At 42.9% G+C, this 20,855-nt stretch overlaps 1 protein-coding gene and 1 long non-coding RNA gene across 4 annotated transcripts; one reads left to right on the forward strand and one right to left on the reverse strand.

Moving 5' to 3' along the window:
* Nucleotides 1-235: 235 nt before the first annotated feature.
* On the reverse strand, nt 236-5,400 carry LOC310842124. Its single transcript, XR_014562896.1, has 3 exons — nt 5,351-5,400; nt 2,751-3,543; nt 236-1,081 (listed from the first exon to the last, which is right to left on the reverse strand). It is a non-coding gene; the product is annotated as an uncharacterized lncRNA (long non-coding RNA).
* A 1,020-nt stretch (nt 5,401-6,420) lies between these two features.
* Nucleotides 6,421-20,817, forward strand: THUMPD2 (THUMP domain 2 tRNA and snRNA guanosine methyltransferase). Of its 3 annotated transcripts, none has more exons than XM_083733502.1 (10): nt 6,421-6,564; nt 9,340-9,472; nt 12,231-12,640; nt 13,634-13,711; nt 15,188-15,240; nt 16,130-16,217; nt 17,495-17,566; nt 17,866-17,980; nt 18,193-18,310; nt 18,649-20,817. In XM_083733502.1, exons 1-10 carry the CDS (start codon nt 6,427-6,429, stop codon nt 18,986-18,988), a joined length of 1,545 nt encoding a protein of 514 aa, XP_083589628.1. In that variant the 5' UTR covers nt 6,421-6,426; the 3' UTR covers nt 18,989-20,817. The 3 variants fall into 3 exon arrangements, with proteins under 3 accessions (XP_083589628.1, XP_083589627.1, XP_083589629.1); XM_083733501.1 differs by lacking the exon at nt 6,421-6,564 and adding an exon at nt 6,582-7,107; XM_083733503.1 differs by lacking the exon at nt 6,421-6,564 and adding an exon at nt 7,116-7,197.
* The last annotated feature ends 38 nt before the right edge of the window (nt 20,818-20,855 follow it).

Here is a 20,855-nt window from a genome sequence, read left to right on the forward strand (position 1 = left end):
TACATCATCTCTTCTGTTGTTCCTTGGCTTCTCAGAAATTAAAATGAGTGAAATTTTAACCCCTTTCTCCTACTTCCTCTTCATACAACAGAAAGATTGAGGGGGAAAGTGTAATCTCTCCACTTTCAGACAAGATGGATCTTTCCTATTCTATGTACAGAACATTAGAAGAGCCAACGGTTAAATGAAATTTTCAAGTCAGACTAAAAAAATAAAAGGATTTGACACAAAGATATCAGATTTAGAAAAAGAACTTTTATTAAAGAATAATAAAAATGATCAAAAACATATAAATTACTATTGGATTGGAATCTCAAGGACGAGGAGGTGAAGGAAGTGATGGTGAAATGGGCACACGATTTTGGTTATCCAATTGAGATGGAAAAATGGGGGAAACTATGGAAAACAAATTAAAAATTCACCACGTGCTATCTGATAAAAGAAAACTTTATGAAAATGATCCACAGATGGTACGTGACCCCAAGAAAATTAGCCAAAATAAATAAAAATGACAGTAATAAGTGTTGGAGATGTAAACAAAATGAAGGAACCTTGTTCCACATGTGGTGGACATGTCCCTAAATCAAAAAAATTTGGCACATGGTTTATGAAGAGCTAAAGAAAATGCTAAAACATACCTTTTGAAAGAAACCTGAAGCTTTCCTATTAGGCATTTTAATGATAAGCATCCCAAATAAATATAAAAGAGTGTTTCTTTATTTGACAACAGCGGCTAGACTATTAATAGCAAAATACTGGAAAAGTGAGCTAATACCAACAAAAGACGAGTGTGAGTACCTCAAACTAGCCAAAATGACAGAACTAATAAGAAACCACTCAGGTGACAAGGTAAAAAATGAATGGGTTTGCTTCAAAAACTATCGGACTAAATATGCTTCCAAAAATGATACTTGGTTGTGCTTAGATTAATTTCACAGATTAATTGAAAAAACTGATTTGAATAAAGGAATACAGATTATTGGTAACTAATGAGAAGTGTTGAAGCTGCAAAGAGATATAGAGGGAAGTCACTTAACATATCAGGGATTCAAAGAAGTTTGGTGGAACAGGAAGAAAGTGACTGTAAGGAAAGAAAGAAAAGAAGAAATATTAATGTAATTTCTTTCTGGGAGCCTTTTGTATAGCTATTTAAATTATGGTTTGTATCCTTTGAACAATTGTGTGCCTATTTTTATTTTTATTTTTTGTATTTTTTCTTTTCTTTTCCTCTCCTTTTTTCCCTTTTCTTTTTCTGTATTTGGGCATAATTTTTAATTTACTTTTTTTCTCTCTGTAATTTTCAAAAATGCAATACAAAAGAAGAGCCAACAGCCTACCAGAAAACACTGGGAAACCCAAAAGCAGTACCTGAGCACAACACTCTCCCCATTTGTGATTCCCAGCAACTGGTTTTCAGAAACATACGGCCTCTGACAGTAAAGGTGGAACAGAGCCATTGTGGCTAGAAGCCCACCAGACAGAAATCTTACGTCAGCACTGGCAAACAGCACAGCGTCTTCCTCAGCACCTGAGGGCAGCAGGGTAGCTTTGGGGGCACAGAGAAGGCCACATAGTGCACCTCGCTCTGTCCCCCAACATCTTATTGCTTTTTGCTGTCCTTTAGTATCTGCCACCTGAAGCAACCGGCTCACTCTGCCTAAGGGTAGGGCTGGCTTTGCTTCCTTTGCAGCAGGCTCCCTGGAAACATCAGAAATAGCCCCTTTCTTGCCACTTCCAAGCTTCTTGAGAACTCAGCACAAAATGAAGGCAGCTTAGTGGGCCTCAACTGTTCTAGCTAGGTCCCAGCTCAGTGGAAGTACATATATTTTGCCTACAAGAGGTCCCAGTCTCTGCCACTCTAGAGTCAATGGGTGCACCATAGACAGTATCAAATTAGGTTAAGCGTATGTCTTTGTATAAGACAACTTCCTGTGTCCCTAAATTTACTCAGCATGCCTTGTCTCTGCCAGCACACTAGACTATGCAGAGTCATTTAAAGCCACTGCTGTGAGAACCTCTTAAAGAGTCAGATAAAGATCATGGGTTAAATCAATCAATAAAAACTCCCTTGTAGCTCAGAGTGCAGGAAACTCCTAAGTCTCATCAAGGGCAGGTATCCATTTTTTAAAAAAATGTTTACTAACTGCTACCTGTCATTGTGCCGCTGTGGGTTAAACCACAGAGCCTAGGACTTGCCGATCAGAAGGTTGGCGGTTCGAATCCCCGCGACGGGGTGAGCTCCCGTTGCTTGGTCCCAGCTCCTGCCAACCTAGCAGTTTGAAAGCACGTCAAAGTGCAAGTAGATAAATAGGTACCGCTCTGGCGGGAAGGTAAACGGTGTTTCCGTGGGCTGCTCTGGTTCACCAAAAGCGGCTTAGTCATGTTGGCCACATGACCTGTACGCCGGCTCCCTCAGCCAATAAAGCGAGATGAGCGCTGCAACCCCAGGGTTGGTCACAACTGGACCTGATGGTCAGGGGTCCCTTTACCTTTACCTTACCTGTCATGAGCTTTTGTTGTAAGGCAGATTACAGATTTAGAACAGGGATGGTCAGAAAGTAGTTTGAGATCTATTGGAACATCTCTGGCTGATTTACAGTAAATAAGGATTTCTGACTTTTTGTTGCTTAACAAAATCTACCCCACCCCAAATTAGGCTGCCGAAACAAAGAAAGTGTATAGGCAACCTGGGACTGGATTTTTGTATGTGAAAGGACTGTGAGCTCAGTTCTATTACTGAAGACACTTACCTGGCTGAAGAGGTGTCCTGTTCTTTCATTTTATCTTGCACTTGGCTGCTATTAGAACCTTGGGGTTCTAGACAAAAGAAAAGCAGATCCCACAACCTTGAAGGCTACCCACCTCTGATCTAGAGTTTTAAAAATGTTCTAATTTCTAGTTTCATCAAGGAAGCAATATCGCTCAAAATCCCTTGACAGAATTCGTAATTTTTAGTTGCAGGCAATCCATACTGGTTCATAAACACAAGAGGCATTGCACTTTCGTTGCCATCTTTCTGAAAGGAAAGGAAATGAATTACCAGTTAAAACAAAATCGAAAGGTCGCAGAGAATGAAAGTGTGTTCTGGTAGTCAACCCAATCTAGGTCAGGAATCAGGACCTGAGGTGTTAACAGAATATAAGCCTCATTCATCTGCTGATTTTATACAGATTTCATCCAGCTCTGTGAAAATCAGAAGATTGCTGTGGTGCCAAATTATTCAAACAGATCAGAAATCCTGATAGGGAATTATTGAGCATTTTTGCTCAAGTTCTGTCAACCAGCAGAGATAAATCCACCATTCAAATGCCAACACTGCCCTCTAGCGATTAGATGAAATGAATATACATTGCTTATTCGTTTTCAATGCCGACTCCTCAGTCCGGTGGTCTTGTGTTCCTATGTGCTCAAAGTCCTCCAGCCTGGAATGCCTTCCTCAATCTTTCAAGTAAAGGGAATGTAAGAACATAAGAAGAGACGGCTGGATCAGGCCAATGGTCTATCTAGCCCAGCATCCTGTCCTCGCAGCAGCCAACCAGATTCCTGTTGGAAGCACACAAGCAGGAATTGAGAACGAGATCACTCTCCCCTCCTGCAGTTTCCAGGGCATTGCTACCATCATCATCATCATCATCATCATCATCATTTTTATTTGTATGTCGCCTTTCCACAGTTAAAAAAACAATGCTCAAGACAGCTTACAGCATAACAAGATTTACATAATTACAAAAATCATAAACAATAAATGAACCACATCAAAAAATGCACAACCAAATGGGAAACAATTTCCACATACAGTGGTACCTTGGGTTACATACGCTTCAGGTTACAGACTCCGCTAACTCCGCTAACCCAGATATAGTACCTTGGGTTAAGAACTTTGCTTCAGGATGAGAACAGAAATCATGCTCCGGCGGTGCGGCAGCAGCAGGAGGCCCCATTAGCTAAAGCGGTGCTTCAGGTTAAGAACAGTTTCAGGTTAAGCACGGACCTCCGGAACGAATTAAGTACTTAACCCGAGGTACCACTGTAAATCAAAATCTAAGACTAAGAATACAGCATTAATTAATTTTTTACATAGATAAAAAATAGCAATTTAAACAAAAAACAAAAACAAAATGGAGCCCTCTCTGCCCAGTGGCAGCAGTCCTTTATAGAGCCCATCAGGCCCCGCCCTGGGCCAAGTAGTGAGGGCAGGACTGGGACCCTCAGGCGCTGAGCAGGGGAGTCCTCCTGGGTGGTAGCCACAGCTAGTAGCCACATATAGCCTTATCTTCCATTAATTTATCTCAGACATAGGCAAACTCAGCCCTCCAGATGTTTTGGGACTACAACTCCCCTCATCCCTGATCACTGGGCCTGTTAGCTAGGGATGATGGGAGTTGTAGTCCCAAAACATCTGGAGAGCCAAGTTTGCCTATGCCTGATTTATCTCATGGTCTTTTAAAACCATCCCATTTGGTCATTGCCTCCTGTGGTGTTGAGTTCCATAGTTACACTATACATTGAGTGTAGAAGCACTTTTATCAGTCCTGAATCTTCCAACATTCTGCCTCAAAGGGAAACTATACATTTCCACACTCCTATGCTTGAATGGCTTGATTTAATGGAGGTCCCCATGCACACACATACTAGAACATTCACAGATATTTTTATAGCAGTTGCAAAATGGTATAGCAGCTTTTGATTTGTGACACTTAGATGGGCAAGGTACTGATTAGCATGGAGTGGTTTGTAGGTTAATAGACACCCCCTCCCCACAAATAAACTCATCACCTGTTACAAATATCCATCTTGCCAGAGTTCAAATTTGGTCTGTCTGTTAACTCTCTGTTGTCAACTGCCAAGAATTTGGAGCTTATGCTGTCTGTGACATCATTCATGACAGCAGAATGTTATGTTTGCCTTCAGCTCCGGTTGTCTCCATGCCAACAGCAAGGGGTCAAGAATAAATCCCTCCAACTACAGAGCTATCAATGCAGGAATATCCAGCAAATTTTATTTTTGCTCTCCTGCCCTATGCCTAATTGATAGTTGTGCGTAGCTGGAAGCCTGCTTGCAGAAGTTAGTTCTAATGGATCTCAATGAATGATTCCAATGAATGATCCAATGTTATTCAATAAATTCACCTCCAACCCCTTTCATCAGTTTATAGCATTTTTATAATTCAAACCCCTTTTGAAATGTTCAATATCTCTGGATTATTCTTCAAGTTTCTTTGGCCTATGTAGAGGTTGTTGGTCCCTCAATTAATTTTACTGGGTAGGGGGCAGTGTCAAATAAACTCTACTCATTCCCAAGCACTTCCCCTATGATAAAAGTCAATATAGGCCCAATATTTATTTATTACCTGCCATGTTGATCCACCTTGCCAGAGTTCAGACATGGGCTGACTGTTAACTGCTTCTAACTCTGCCAAGACTTTTGAGCATAACCCGTTTATGACATCATGCATGACATCAGAATGTCCATGTTTGAATTCTGCCCAGGCTGTCGCCATGCCAACAAGGGAGGCCAGTAAACCTCTGCAACTAGAGAATCAATCAGCCTGACTATCCAATACCTGTGGGTTATTGTTTATGCTTTCTTGATCCTTTTTATTATTCAGGAATAACTGGTCCTCCAAATAATTTTAATCAGTATGAATACTCAGATCTACAATTTCCAGAGTTCCCTGGGAAGAGGGATTGGCTGTTAAACCCCCCTAAAAATTGTAGCTCTGTGAGGGGAACCAGGTCTCCTAACAACTTTTGGCTCCCTTAATAAACTACATCTCCCAAGATCCTTTGGGGGAAATCATGACTTTTAAGTGCAGCACAAAACCTTTCTGAACCAGTACAGTACTAGGCTAGCCACCCCAGCAGCTGGCAGTGTCTTTCAGTTCTGTATTAAACTCTATTGAACTCAGCAGGACTTCTGCGTAGGCATGCATAGGATGGCAGCATGGCACAGTGGTTAGAGTGGACTATGACCAGGGTTCAAATCCTAACTGGACTACTAGGCTCACTGGGTGAACTTTGGAGGCCAGCTGCTGCCTCTCAGCCTAACCTACCTCACAGGTTTGTGGGGGAGGATTAAACGAGGATTAAGAAAACCATGTTTTCTGCCCTGAGCTGCTTGGAGAAAAACGGTGGGATATAAATGCAGCAAACAGATAAATAAAGGCTGCACTTCCTAAAGCTCTTTTAAAAAAATTAGCCCCAAAGAAGCGAATAGTGGTGGGTATAGATCAAGGGACGCCATAGTCCCCATCGATTCTGCTTTGATCAGGCCACACCTGAAATATTGTGTCCTGTTCTGGGCGCCCAAATTTAATAAGGCTATTGAAAAGCTGGGACATGTGCAGAGGAGGGCAACTGAGATGATCAAGGGTCTGGAAACCCAGCCTTATGAAGGAGCTTTCAAAAGAGGAGACTGAGAGGAGATATGATAGTCATCTTCAAATATCCCCTGGAAGAGGGAACAAGCTTCTTTTCTCCTGCTCTGGAGGGTAGAACTCGAACTCATGGCTTCAAGCTACAAGAAAAGAGGTTCCGACCCAACATCGAGAAGAACTTTCTGACTGTAAGAGCTGCTTTGACTCCCTCGGGAGCTTGCGGACTCTCCTTCCTTGGGGGGTTTCAAGCAGAGCTTGGCTGGCCATCTGTCAAGGATGCTCTCAGCCGAGATTCCTGCATCGGCGGGGGTTGGGTTAGATGACCCTCGGGGGACCCTAATTCAAAGTGAAGGGCGGCCAAGGCTCCTTCCCCCCCCAGAGGGGAAAACATGGCGGAGCCACCGCCTCCTCTGGGAAGGGATGCGAAGGTCGACGCCTGAAACCAAACAAGGCGGGGACTTCTCCCCCCTTCCCCCGAGGAAGCGGCGCGGCAAAGGAGCACCCCGGCGGCCTTCCTCGCCTCTGGCCTGTAGGAGGCAAACGGCTCCCGGCGCCTGGGCGGAAGAAGGCGGGCTCTCGGCGGGGCCGCGATGGCTGACGAGGGCGGGCAGCCTCCGCCGAAAGGGCCCTGCTGCCGCGCCGGCCTCCCCGCGCGGTATTTCTGCACGGCGGGCCGCGGGATGGAGCCTTTCCTGCTGAGGGAGGTGCGGACTCGGCTGGACGCCGCGCAGGTGAGGCCCTCCGGCCGGACCGCGAGGAAGGTCCGGCGAATCCCTTTGGACCGACAGCCTCGCTCCGCCTCCTTGCCGGCGGAGAGGAGGGTGGGTGGCTAAACACGCTCCCTTTGTCACTTCGCAAAGGCGGTGCAGACGAGCGAGCTGACCCGGGGTTAGGTTGCTTCGTCTGCACGGCCAGTGCCGGATTGACATATAAACTAAACAAGATATGGCTCGTGGCCCCACTCTCTTGGGGGGGGGGGCAAAAAAATGTAAAGGTAAAAAAACTAGATGTACATTTCCAAAATATAAGATAAAAAGCAAATAAAATAAAACCTACATCATTTTAAGTTAGAGTTTAGTAATTATTTCACTACAGTCATACCTCAGGTTACAGCCACTTCAGGTTGCGTTTTTTCGGGTTACACATCCACCGAAATCCGGAAGTACCAGAACGGGTTACTTCTGGGCTTCGGCAGTCACACATGCACAGAAGCGCTAAATTGTGCTTTGTGCATGCACAGAAGCGCCAGATCGCAACCCGCGTGTGCACAGATGGCCGCTGCGGGTTGCGAACGTGCATCCCGCACGGATCACGTTTGCAACCCGAGCGTCCACTGTATTAATATACTTGTTCTTAATTGTATTTCACTATTAATATACAGTGGTACCTCAGGTTACATACGCTTCAGGTTACATTCGCTTCAGGTTACAGACTCCGCTAACCCAGAAATAGTGCTTCAGGTTAAGAACTTTGCTTCAGGATGAGTGCAGAAATCGTGCTCCTGCGGCGTGGCAGCAGGAGGAGGCCCCATTAGCTAAAGTGGTGCTTCAGGTTAAGAACAGTTTCAGGTTAAGTACGGACCTCTGGAACGAATTAAGTACTTAACCCGAGGTACCACTGTACTTCTTAACTGTTTTTCAGTTCAACAATTACTTTGATAAAATACATATTTTGCTTTGCGCAAATGGCTTCAGATACCTATTAGGTCCATAAATTACCATATAGCATATATTCAACACAAAAAACAGCGACAATTTGTTGTTGACAAAGGACAGCTGGACATATAAAGGGCCCATTACCTTCAGTAGCTTAGGGCCTCATCAAATCCGGCCGTGTGCATGGTCTCTCCCTTCTGGAGCCTCTCTGCCTGTTTGCTCAGAAGGGAGAGCTCCCCATACCCTCCGTGGTCAGTGGGGCGTTGCCCACAAAACAGTGTTGAGGACGCATTGAAAGCACATGGCTAGTTCTCCGCGCACCCCAAACCACAGAAGAATCCTGGGAACTGTAGTTTAAGGGTGCTGGGGATTCTAGCTCTGTGAGGGGCAACTGTGGTTCCTGCTGTGATCCTTTGGGAACAGTCGCGTGCATTCTGGGTGTGCGTTAAGTGTAGTAATTATTATTATTATTATTATTATTATTATTATTATTTATTAATTTATATACCGCCCTATACCTGGGGATCTCAGTGAGGTTCACAGAATAAAATCAAGGTATAAAACCACAAAATACATAATTAAAAACAAAAACAACCCAATAGCTCCCGCCCCCACAAAAAAACACATTTTAAAAGGGCATAGGACATGGGTCGGCAAACTAAGGTCCGGGGGCTGGATTCGGCCCAGTCGCCTTCTTAATCCGGCCCGCAGGCGGTCTGGGAATCAGCATGTTTTGACATGAGTAGAAAGTGTCCTTTTATTTATTTAAAATGCATCTCTGGGTTATTTGTGGGGCATAGGAATTCGTTATTTTTTCCCCAAAATATAGTCCAGCCCCCCACAAGGTCCGAGGGAGGGTGGACCAGCTCCCTGCTGAAAAAGTTTGCTGACTCCTGGCATAGTGTATCAATTAGATCAACCAAAGGCCTGGTTAAAAAGGAATGTTTTTGCCAGGCGCCTAAAGGTGTATAATGAAAGCTCCAGGCAAACTTCCCTGGGAAAGTGTAAGGTGCCAGTCCACCCAATGTCTGCATCCCGATCATAACTGGGACTGGGACTTCATCCTAGCAGTGTAACAATAAAACGGCTGGCACATTTGCAAGGCTAAGCAAAGGTCCACTGTGGTTTCAAATCCCATTTTCAAATCCCATGTGGCTTCAGCCCATTTTGTTAGTGTTGTGAGCTGCTTTGAGGACTAAAGTAGAAGAGCAGGGTATAAATCAGCTAGCTAAATCATAATAAACAAATCATTTATGGGCAATGCTATTTTCAGATTTACTATATAATCAGTGTACATTCTCTGTCAAGGTGGAATATGTATCAGGAAAAGTCTTCTTCACCACCAGCGCAGAGCTGAGTATGCTGAAAGAGCTGAAGTCTGCAGAGCGGTTGTTTTTGCTGCTGAATAAATATCCTCCACTTTCCATCTCTAGAAATAAAGGTAATATATTTTTTTTACTGTAGTCTTGTGGGTTCGCCTGGTGCAGGCCTATCTCCTGTAACCTTCCACAGCGAGAAAGGCTACCCTATAACCTTCCTGCCTCTTTGTTAAAAGGAGTCAGTGCTGAGTAGCTTTGGGGTTCAATGTGGTAAGCGGTCGTTCAAATTCCTGCTCAGCTATTTATTTTTCACAGCTTGCACCTTGCCCTTTATCTGTAGACCTCGGGGTAGGTTATAACCGAGAAAGTAAACACAACAAGCAATAATAAAAACTGCTAAATCTGTCTGTTCAGTGAATTTTGTGGACCAGGACTGTTTTTCATCTAAGGCCTGTCCCCCAAAAAATGCACGTTTTCGGTTGTTCTGCTCTTCCATGCTCTACTTTACCCTCTTCTTTAAACACACTTTTTACCACCGAATTGGACCAAATGGCAAACCTAATTGCCGTTTGGTCCAATTCAGTGGTAACCTTGTGTCTTCCTGGGGGAAAGCGGTGGGACAAACCCAGAGTGTACATTTGTTGGGCAGATACAGCTTGCATTTCAGGTGCTCGCCCAGCTTCAGCTGCTATTCATCCCAAGTGAACAGCACGTTACAAGGCAAGTTACAGGTTGCTGGTGGTGCTGATGGCACCATCACAGCCATCAGCACCACAGACCCATATTCTGGCTCCTGAGGGTTCTCTTAAGCAGATCATTGAGGTCAGACAGGTCCTTGGCGTATGCTGGATCTTGGGTGAGGATTCTTGGGGGGCATCATCTAGAGGGGCTTTCTAAGTGTGCTTCACTGGGAGCTCAGGTTCTTGGCTGCTGCTGTTGCAACACGGTAGGCAGATATGATACTGAGCCAGCTCACAGGCAACATGGCCATCGCAGCAGCTGCAGGAGGTGGGAGGAAGGAGCCGCCAGGGGCTTCCTCTGTCTTCAGCATGCAAGCTGCAGAGGGCCCCAAAGGAACTAACTCTCTAGCCAAGACATCTCTCTGGCTATGCTCCTCATTTGGTGTACTTGGATAGGTGGACACTATCTCAAGACCTCACTTACCTAAGTGGGTTGTTGTAAAATTTAAGATGCTGCTCGGCGCTTGTTGGAATAAGGACGAGATGCGTATTCAATAAATTGTTGTTGTTGTTTAGTCGTTTAGTCGTGTCCGACTCTTCGTGACCCAATAGACCAGAGCACACCAGGTACTCCTGTCTTCCACTGCCTCCCGCAGTTTGGTCAAACTCATGCTGGTAGCTTCGAGAACACAGTTCAACTATCTCATCCTCTGTCGTCCCCTTCTCCTTGTGCCCTCCATCTTTCCCAACATCAGGGTCTTTTCCAGGGAGTCTTCTCTTCTCATGGTGTGGCCAAGGTATTGGAGCCTCAGCTTCAGGATCTGTCCTTCCAGTGAGCACTCAGGACTGATTTCCTTAAGAATGGATAGGTTTGATCTTCTTGCAGTCCATGGGACTCTCAAGAGCTCCTCCAGCACCATAATTCAAAAGCATCAATTCTTTGACGATCAGCTTTCTTTATGGTCCAGCTTTTACTTCCATACATCACTACTGGGAAAACCATAGCTTTAACTATAAGGACCTTTGTCGGCAAGGTGATGTCTCTGCTTTTTAAGATGCTGTCTAGGTTATTTAATAAATAGGGAAATTGAAAGGGGCCTATCATAGCAAGTCCCTGCTCCCCTCTCCCTTTCAACCCCATTTTGAATAAAAATTGTGTTGAAGGTCTAGGGCAGAGCTTTCCAAACGTTTCCTGCCGGTGGCACGCTTTTTAGACATTTATCATTTTGCAACACAGTAATTCAGTTTTACTAGCAAACGGGAGGTTAAACTAAGCCCTTCTTTCCAGCCCCGGGAGCAGTGCAGGGAGAGTTCACACAACACACCTGCACACTGCAGCTGACACACTAACATGCTGTGACACATGGTTTGGAAAACTCTGGTCTAGGGAAGTGTAAGCCTCCTTTCCTTTTACCTTGCTTGTTTAGCTCCTATTGCTCATGAACATTTAGGCAACCACATGGGAGCATTAGATCTACACAGGCATACATGTGGGATTCTAGCGTCTGAGCTGTATGTTCATCAAGGTGTATGAACTAGTATACCATCATCATCACACCTTGACACATCTCCAGGATCCCATGCAGCTGGTGTTTGAGGAATAGATCCCCTTTTTTGAAAACAGAAAACAGTGATTTGATAGCTTTCAGTGTTATTTGCTTAATTAAGAAGTAAGAAAGCCCTTATTATTTTAGTCAAAAGCAAGAATGAAAACATTCATTGGTTCTCTGAATAGCTAAAACATAACCATAGGCTTCATACAAGTTTAACACCTACTTAAAAATAATAGCACAGTCCTAGCTATGTTTACCCCAAAGGAAGTCACACAGAATTTCAATGGGACTTATTCCTGTGTATTTGGGTGTAGAATTGCAATCTAAGCTTGCTTGAATGTTTGTCTTGAACACAAGCTCTCCAGCTGATTAAGGCAGCTTAGTGGCTTTCTGGTTCTTAGGTTTGCTTCTTAGGTCTTAGTATACCAGGCCCAGGAAGGAGGAAAGTGGCTTGCTAGGCAAAGTCTGGCGGATTAGATAAGATGGGGAGGAAGCATGTGTCCTGGGAGAGAAAAGTATTGCATTCCCACACCCCCTAAGAAAACAGTCTTTGGAATATATTCTAATACTTCAAAATATACAGTTTATTGTTATGTGCTATTTATGTGTTAAAGGTTACATGAGTTTAGATTCTTCATTTCTTTCAGGCAGAGTAATTCATGACATTCAAAAACTTGTAAATGAGACTCCCAGGCACTGGCTGGATATGGTTACTCTTTGGAGAAGTCTTCATTGCCAGGAGGTGAAAGAAGAAGACAGGTGTGAGGAACGTCCAGACTCCCAGAAACGGAAGCTGGAAGAGGAGGACAGCATCCAAAATAAAAAACAGAAGAGAGAACTAATATCGGAGACAGTTTCTGATGAAACTCAAATAGAAAACCAACAGAGCTGTAACGCCGCCAAGGTTCATAACAGCAACGGCTTGTCTTTGGACAGATCATTTTTGGAAAAGACTCCTGAACTTACTCAAGAGAAATCTGGCGAGAGCAGCAGTTGCTTCAGCTTCAGAGTTTCCTGCCGCTGTAGTGGAGCCCTTGCAAAAATATTTACTGCTCAGGTTTGTGGGCATTTGTTTGGCCACTGTGAGAACAGGATGTGGGACTAGATGGGCCTCTGGTCAGAATCCAGCAGAGCTATTCTTATGTTCTTATCTACAAACAAGATGCATGCAGCTGCTTTTAACACAATCCCAGCATACAGCATCAGGCTGCTAATGAAATAGTTAAATGTTCTTGATTGTGTGCTGCCAGCCCAGATTATTATGCAGGCGGCTGAGAGTTTATTTCTTCGTTATGCATAATCAGTAGTCATTAAGTTTTCTGAATGGCAGACGCATAAGGAAAAAATAGCACTGCTTGAGTGGGCTGTATAGGAATCATTAGCATTCTGCATCCTAAATAATATTTTTAAAAGCAAGCTGAGCTTTACAGACTGTCTTCTGTACCATCTTTTGGAATTCCTATTAATTGGCAAAGGGGTGTGTGTGTGTGTGTGTGTGTGTGTGTGTGTGTGTGTGTGTGGAGTGCTGAATTACGCTTGATTGTCCATACTCGAGATAAATTTCAAGACTGCTATTCGGAAGGTTTGGTTATCAAGCAAAAATAACGTCTTGTCTTGTAAAGTAGAACGCTCTTAGTAGATGTTGATGAGAGCGTGGAAGAAGCAATTAATTCCATTCTTTGAACTCTTTTTCAAAAATGTCTTCAGTTTGGAAGAATATTCCATGAAATAATTGCTTCCTCCAAGTAATTATGGATTGTGTCATTTCAAGATTTCCGTCCTTAATGTGGACTACGCTACATAGAACTTATCGGGAGTTGCTTCAAAGAAAGCATGCATTGGTTGAGACTGCAAGATCTTTTGGCCCCAGCCACCATGGTCAAGGGTGATGGGAACTGTTTCTAACATAACAAGATATGGAAGGCACCAGGTTAGCTTCCACTGATCTCAGTCTAACCCATCTTCTTTTCTTCCTGGCCATTTCAAGTTTCAGGAGCAATTTGTCATGCCGCATGCTCAGGTCTCACTCATTGCTGATTTGTCTTTTCAGGAGATGGGGAGGATAATTGGAACAGCTCTTTTGAAGAATTTTGGATGGAAAGCAGATTTGAGAAATCCTGACATAGAGGTAACAAAATTAATACATTGAAATGTGGGTAATCTCTGTGGATTCTTGGTCCTCAGATAAAGGTCTTGATCTGACTGAGTTGAACTTCTTTGTACACTGAGGTTCCTCTCAAAGTCCCTTTGAGATTAGGCTTTGGGAATCAAACCAATGTGTCCTTCCAAACCAGTATGCTGTCTCCGACAATGGAAAGATCCAGGTACCTTAAGAGGTTTTTAACACAGCAAGGTACTAATAGAACACAGTGGTTCTGCAATAACCAGTCTCTGGATTAATGGCTGAAGACCTCCAACCAATTGGCAGTTATGAGATTCTCTGATTTATGAATGGCAGCCCCGTCCAAATTTTATATTTTATAAATTCACTTAAAATATACTAGAATTAATGCACAGATCTGTACCTGCAGCACCGCACTCTAAAAGGGGAAACTTTTGCCACCTGGGTGAGATTAACCCCTTTGATTCCTTTTAAAAGCAGGGATGTTACTGGACTATCATTGCCCTCATCCCTAATAAATGTTTCTGGTCAGCAACATCCTGAGTTGTTTTAAAATTAGTCTTATTCTGTAATTCACCTAACAATAAGCAAAGACAAAAGAGCAAAGATAATGAGTTTTTAAATAACTTCAAAGCAGGATAAAGAGCATGCTAGCTGGATATCTAAAAGGGGAGTAACATACATAAAGGTCTGCAAAGGAGTAGTGAAATCTCATAGGCAAGAAGTTGCACAAGGGAGTGGTGATTTAATCAGAATTTTAGTACTCAGGAGCCAAGAAGGAGATTTGAAAGAAAGCAAAGAAATTAGATATGGAAGAGGGCAAATCTGTGAAGATGCTTTAATCTCAGACGTTTAAACGAAATGCAACAATAAAGGAAGCCTGTGAAGAGAATCAAGATTAAAGGAAAAAAGGCAAATTTTAAACTATAAAACTGATACCTTGATAGTTCATGCTTATGGCAGTTCCTTATTTTTACATTTTTCGTATATATTTTCCTTATAGAATTTACAGCCCAGCCCTGCAGACTTTCTGTCAAAACCCTTTGCTAAACTTCCATGGATGGTGTAGTGCTGTGAAACAGTTAATGCCACTCTCGGGCAGGCAGAAACAAATGAGGAGTTCAGCACTGCATTGGGTTCTTCTCCACAATTCTTCCTCTATTCTTCAATCCTCAGCACCAGTATAAATATATGCACTGGCAGAGATGCACCATGGTGCAACCTCAGATCTGCACAGCTGCAACTTCTGTGCAAATCTGACGATTCCAGGGATTGCCTTTGCCCACAAGGTGTACCTATTTGATACAGATTGTCCCCAGTATAATAACTTTTGTATGAGAATCAGATTGCTTGCTAGTTTAATTTTTTTTAAAAATACCATTGAAAATATCATTGAGATAGGACATTTGAATATATCTATTCAAATCGGCTAAAACTGAAAATGCAAGTAACTTTTCATTGTAAGATTCCATTGCCTTTCAGATCTTTGTGCATCTAAATGACATTTACTCTGTGATTGGGATTCCTGTTTTCAGGTAAATACTGCATTAAAAACTACAGTTCATAGTCCAAAAGGACATGTTTAATTGAAGTAAATTTCTGAGGGGTTACTATGATTCCCTGTTGTATATAATCAACAAAGAGTCCCATGGCACCTTAAAAACTTGACATTTTAATTTTGGCATGAGGCTTTATGAATTACTGCCCCCTTAAATCAGATCTGTGGACTGTTATTCTCAGTTGGCTGATGGATTAAAATAATATACATATATACTGGTGCAGAGTGCCGAAATTCTAAGCAGTAGGACCAAACTGCCATGAAACGCAAGGAGTAACAGTGAGTTTGTTGCATTTCTCTGCAGAGCCCAGATTAGATGTATAAAAGATAAGAACAGGCTGGTACAGCAGCAGTCACTGTGATGGAACTGTTGTGCTTGCTGACAATAAGAAGGGAGACAATTACTTTAGTGGAAAAGATCTTTCCAATTTCAGTTCAAAAGACTTCTGAATTAAAGTATGGTGACTTGTGAGGTCAGCTCCAGAATGTTCTGGGATGTTTAAATGTGACCAGTGACTGCTGTATTTTGCATTTCATCATGGACTTTTGGTCCCACTGTTTGCAAAGTTATATTCCTTCCTCTGTACCCATGTGTGTATATCTGTTTATCTAGACAATTTTCCACGGGTTCTCCTGGGCTATCTCCCCATCTGTTCTAGCCCTAAGTACTTAACAACAATATATCTCATTGTCATTTGTCTCTGTATCTTAAACAAGATTTGCCACCAGCTTATTCACAAATTTGAAGATTCGGGGATAAAAACTTCTTATCTATTAGGAATAACAATAGCAGTTTTAGAGTTTGAGTATATTAGAATTCTGTGTGTGAGAGAGAGATACATTTTAATATGGTGTTTTGTTTGCAGACTTCCCTTGGCAAGCAGATCGTATATCAAAATAGCTGGGTTGCGATCTACCGTTGCTTGGGCTATGGCATCCCTTGCTGAAATCAAGGTAATCAGCCAAGCAGAGTTTTAGTTGCTCTGTGGTTACTGAGCAACTCTCAGTAACCAGAATCTTGCCACTGGAAGTATTTTAAATACAAGCGAGACCTTGTGTAGTATCGTGAAGTGGCTAAGGTGGCAGTCAGAGTCCTGTTTACTTGGGAGTAAGCCCCAATGAACTCAAGCAGACTTGAGCCAGTGTGGTGTAGTGGTTAAGAGCGGTAGTCTCATAATCTGGGGAACCAGGTTCGCTTCCCTGCTCCTCCACATGCAGCTGCTGGGTGACCTTGGGCCAGTCACACTTCTTTGAAGTCTCTCAGCTCCACTCACCTCACAGAGTGTTTGTTGTGGGGGAGGAAGGGAAAGGAGAATGTTAGCCGCTTTGAGACTCCTTAAAGGGAGTGAAAGGCGGGATATCAAATCCAAACTCCTCCTCCTCTTCTTCTTCTTCTTAATTTCTGACTGAACACGCAAAAAATGTTGCTGTGTTTGGAGCTGTTTCTGCTTGGCTCCAGCCCCAGGTGCATCATGGGAATCATAATTAATACACTAAACCAGCAGCGGGGAACCCATGAAGCTCCAGATGTTTCTGGGCTCCCAACACCACCTTCCCTCTCTATTGGCCATGCTGGCTGGGCTGATGGGAGTTGGGAGTTCCTCAGCTGCTGGAGGGCCACCAGTTTGCCAGCCCTGCCCTAAGCCATTGTTGTAAGGATTGCTGAAAAGGAACTATTAATGAACATATGGAAAATAATTCATCAGTGCCCCACAGGCAACGAGATACAAGTATTATTGGGTCAGATACATTTAAGCATGTTTTTAGATTGGGCTACATGAGTTTACAACATGCCTTTCAACTGCAGTAGCTCCATTGTTACTAATTTCACACAGTGCCCCAACTATGCAGAATGCTTTGCCATTCCCTTGCTATTGATGCTATCAATATATGAGAATTATAGAGCAATTTCACAGACAGGGGCATGGGGTTCAGATATAGTCAGTTGCCCAAGGTGGACCACTGATCCTGCAACTAAGGCAGGACTTCAATCCATGCTTCCCACATCTTTGTTAACACAACAGCATCGTCTGTATTCCATGTCTGTTCTTGTGGTTTATTCTAAATGACCACAGCATTAACCAGAGGAGCCTAACCATGTAAAGCTCAGTCTTTCTTTCTTGCTTCCTTTAATTTGGTAGATAAGATCTTTGTACCAGAAGACAGATTTCCTAATGTCTTGACAGATGGAATAGTGTTGTGTTTGCTTTTCTTTCTTTTTTTCTCCACAGCCTGGTGCATTTGTACTGGATCCTACATGTGGGCTAGGAACAATACTCCTAGAAGCAGCGACCGAATGGCCTGTAAGCTGCATCATAACAGCAAGTGTGATGTCTGGCCACAGATGGCATCTTGTGGCCAAATCTGTAAATAATGAACCTCTAATATGCAGCAGCGGGGCTGAAAATTAAGTTCCAAAATTTCTCTCTAGAAAATATGTTGACTTTTAGCTTAGGCGTTCATGCTAATACAAACTACTGATTCCTTCTAGCTTGTGATTCTGCAGTTGGTGGTGTTAGTATGCCTAATTCTCAGTGATTATTTTGATAATTTATGGGGATTAAAAAAAAAACTAATGTAAATGTTTGTTTTTTCTCTTCAGAATGTGCATTATTTAGGGACTGACATAAGTGATTCACAATTAGAAGGAGCCTACACTAATATTAAAGCTGCAGGCCTAGTGGATAAAATCAGGTTACTGAAAGCTTCTGTGACAGGTAAGAGCTGGCAAGGGTATCTGCAGTACTATACAAATCAATTTATTGCTTTAGATTTCCTTTATTGTAATTGAAACGATGATGTATGACTGCATCAAATACTTTGTGATGCCTTGTAGTCAGATGTTAGTCCCTAATTAGAGTTATTATTATATACAAAGGAGAATAATGGCTGAGCATTTCACATGCTTAAATATCTAAATATCTCGTAGCGTTGCCATTTCAGTCGGAAAGCATTGACGTTGTTCTTGCGGACATCCCCTTTGGAAAGAAGTTCAAAATAACAAAAGACATGACCTTACTGCCGGACGTTTTTCAAGAAATTGAGAGGTATGTGCGTTCTGATATCTGAGGCAGAAGAACTGCTACTGCAGATTGGGATCTGGCTAATGGTATTGCAGGCTAAACAAAGGAAAGTCACATTTCAACGTGGCCATGTTACCTACTAGATGAAGTTGAGAATTTAAAACCGGGAGATAAAAATCATGTTTCCAGTAGTCCTCAGTTGCTTTTAAAAGGCCATGAGTGATTTTAGAATAAACATCTCTAAGATTTGTCATGACTGCTGTATTGTTAGCCTCTGTACACGGAAAAGTCTTCTGCTGAATTAATAAATATTGTAACTGCACAAGGATATTAATAACTATCCTCCGGTTGTTCTCTTTCAGGGTACTTTGTGGTGGAGGGATTGTTGTGCTGCTACTTAGTCAAGAGCTCTACAAGCGCCTCTCTGGTGACATTGCCAGCAGTCTAGGTACTGAGAACTGCACCCCTGCAAGTCCTTGCAAACAAAGTGCCATGATGTTAGTCAGCAACACCAAAGGAAAGAGCATTGCCCCCACAACTGTTCCCCTATCAACTCAAGAGGCAGAGAGAGAAGACACCAGCGATAAAAGGATGACTTTTGGCTCACTGGTGCTGGTGGAATCCTTGGAAGTTAGCCTTGGCAAAACAGATGCATTCATATGCAAGTATAAGAAGGTAACAGGAGGTTTTGAAAGAAGTTAGCAGCATTCAGCAAGTGTGCATGAAGCAGTTTGGAGCTTCTGCTTTGAACCATATGGATCTGGAGCAGCTGAGTTTTGGTGAGCCCAGAGCTCAGCCATCAGAATTGCCTTAGCTTCCATACCTCCAGTGGGCCCCAAAGGTATGTAGCAAGGGTCTCTAAATGAGAAGGCCTTTGGCCAAATCTAGGCCTTTAAGGGATGCTTAATTCCTTAAATTAATTCCTTAATTCCTTAAAAGAGGTCTGGAGAAGATGTGGTTAGTGTAAACAGGGCTTGCTGGCAGGCAGCTTTAGTAGGGATGTGGTGCAGGTTCACCCCTACCTTCTCAAAATAGCCTTCTAGGAAAGTAAGTTGCCGACCAGGAGCCGATTTAGCATGCCCGATAAAGGAGTTGGTGGCAGTCCTTGGTGCTTACATGGGACCATTTTGCCACAATAGGGTGGGGCTCAAGGCAGGCTGTGGCATTGTGCTGGCAGAAAGGGGCCTGGTGCCTTATTTTGTGTGCTGCAGTGCTGACGCGGTAAAACACAGGGGTGCAAAAATGTCTGCCTTTTTTGAGAGTAGATGTGTGGCTTATAAGCGCATCGCCTGTGTCTTTAACAAAATCCGGACATGGCTATAGTCTGGCTGCTTTTGACCACAACATGGTAACTTCCATGCTTGACAGTGCATTATACATATTGCAAGCCAAGTGAGGGAGGAATTTAAGGTGACTTCCATCAGTGCAAGAATTTTGGAGTGTTAGATGGAACAATTCCTTCTTCTCTCCCCCCTCCTCCCCCAGCACTCTGCTCCTGATCACCCCTTGGAAGTGCACTGAGAAGGAGAGGGTGAAGCTCTGTTGCACAGGGGTTCTGCTAATTTGGTTCACTGGATCTTATGCTTGTACTAATTTTAATTGCTTTGGAAGAAATAGCTTTCTTTTTTCCCTCTTGTTTCAGAAGTAAACCAAAATAAACTTGACTGGAAAATTCCAGTATGCTTTTCAGAATGGTGTAAAATTCCAGGGATGTTATTTAGAAAAATGCAAAGTAGTATAGCCACATAACTGGAGACAGAGTTTTTAACTCGAGGTTGTATTTTTGTCTTAAACTTACATGACGGTTTAAGAAGGACCCATTTCCAAGTCACTCACTCAGAAATTTTTACAAACACTTTCAACAGAAGTTCTACCACAAAACTTTTTTTTTTAGACAAAGAGGCTGAGGTTGTACAACAGATGTTACTTCCAACAATATTAAATGTCATATAATTGTTTTTGTACAATTAAACTCGTTTATACATGGCATTTGGCTTCTTATGAAATACAAAATGTATTTCAGAGAGATACATTAAAAGCAGGAATCTAGCTACCGCAGAATAGTCAAATGAGTAGTTTAAAACTTTTTCTACTACAGGGACTGCTAGTGGCATTTTGGTTTACTGAAGAGGTCCCCCTCCCGCACTCTGGAAGTCATTCCCCTTCAGCTCCTTCCCTACATTACTGCTAAAACAAATTGCCCATCCACTTACAACATCAGAACTCTTCACAGTCTCTCACACAATACCATTCCGTAACCACTAAAGATACCCAAAGGAGAAGGTTTATTTCACTTAAAGTCTAAAATATTTTACAGTGCAATCTTATACGTGTCAACTCAGAAGTAAGTCCTACTGAGTTCAATTGGGCTTACCCCCAAGTAAGTGGGTATAGGATTACAACCTAAGACTGGTGAGGGTAATAGGGGAATAGAGTTGAGATTTGGGGAGTTGTGGGTTTTTTTGTTGTTGTTGGTTGTTAATTACCTTATGTACAAACCTCTGCTAAATAAAACAGCCCTACATTGTCAACGCAGGTTTCTTATCAGAGTGAGAACAGCCCTGTCTCG

Source organism: Podarcis gaigeae (genome assembly GCF_964106915.1).
Source record: "Podarcis gaigeae genome assembly, chromosome: 3".
NCBI lineage: Eukaryota > Metazoa > Chordata > Lepidosauria > Squamata > Lacertidae > Podarcis > Podarcis gaigeae.

Coding starts and splice junctions, on each gene's coding strand:
- THUMPD2 (XM_083733501.1), top strand. CDS start 6,967: ATGGCTGACGAGGGCGGGCAGCCTCCGCCGAAAGGGCCCTGCTGCCGC. Junction 9,473..12,230: donor TTCCATCTCTAGAAATAAAG/GTAATATATTTT, acceptor CATTTCTTTCAG/GCAGAGTAATTCATGACATT. Junction 17,981..18,192: donor ACTGAAAGCTTCTGTGACAG/GTAAGAGCTGGC, acceptor AATATCTCGTAG/CGTTGCCATTTCAGTCGGAA.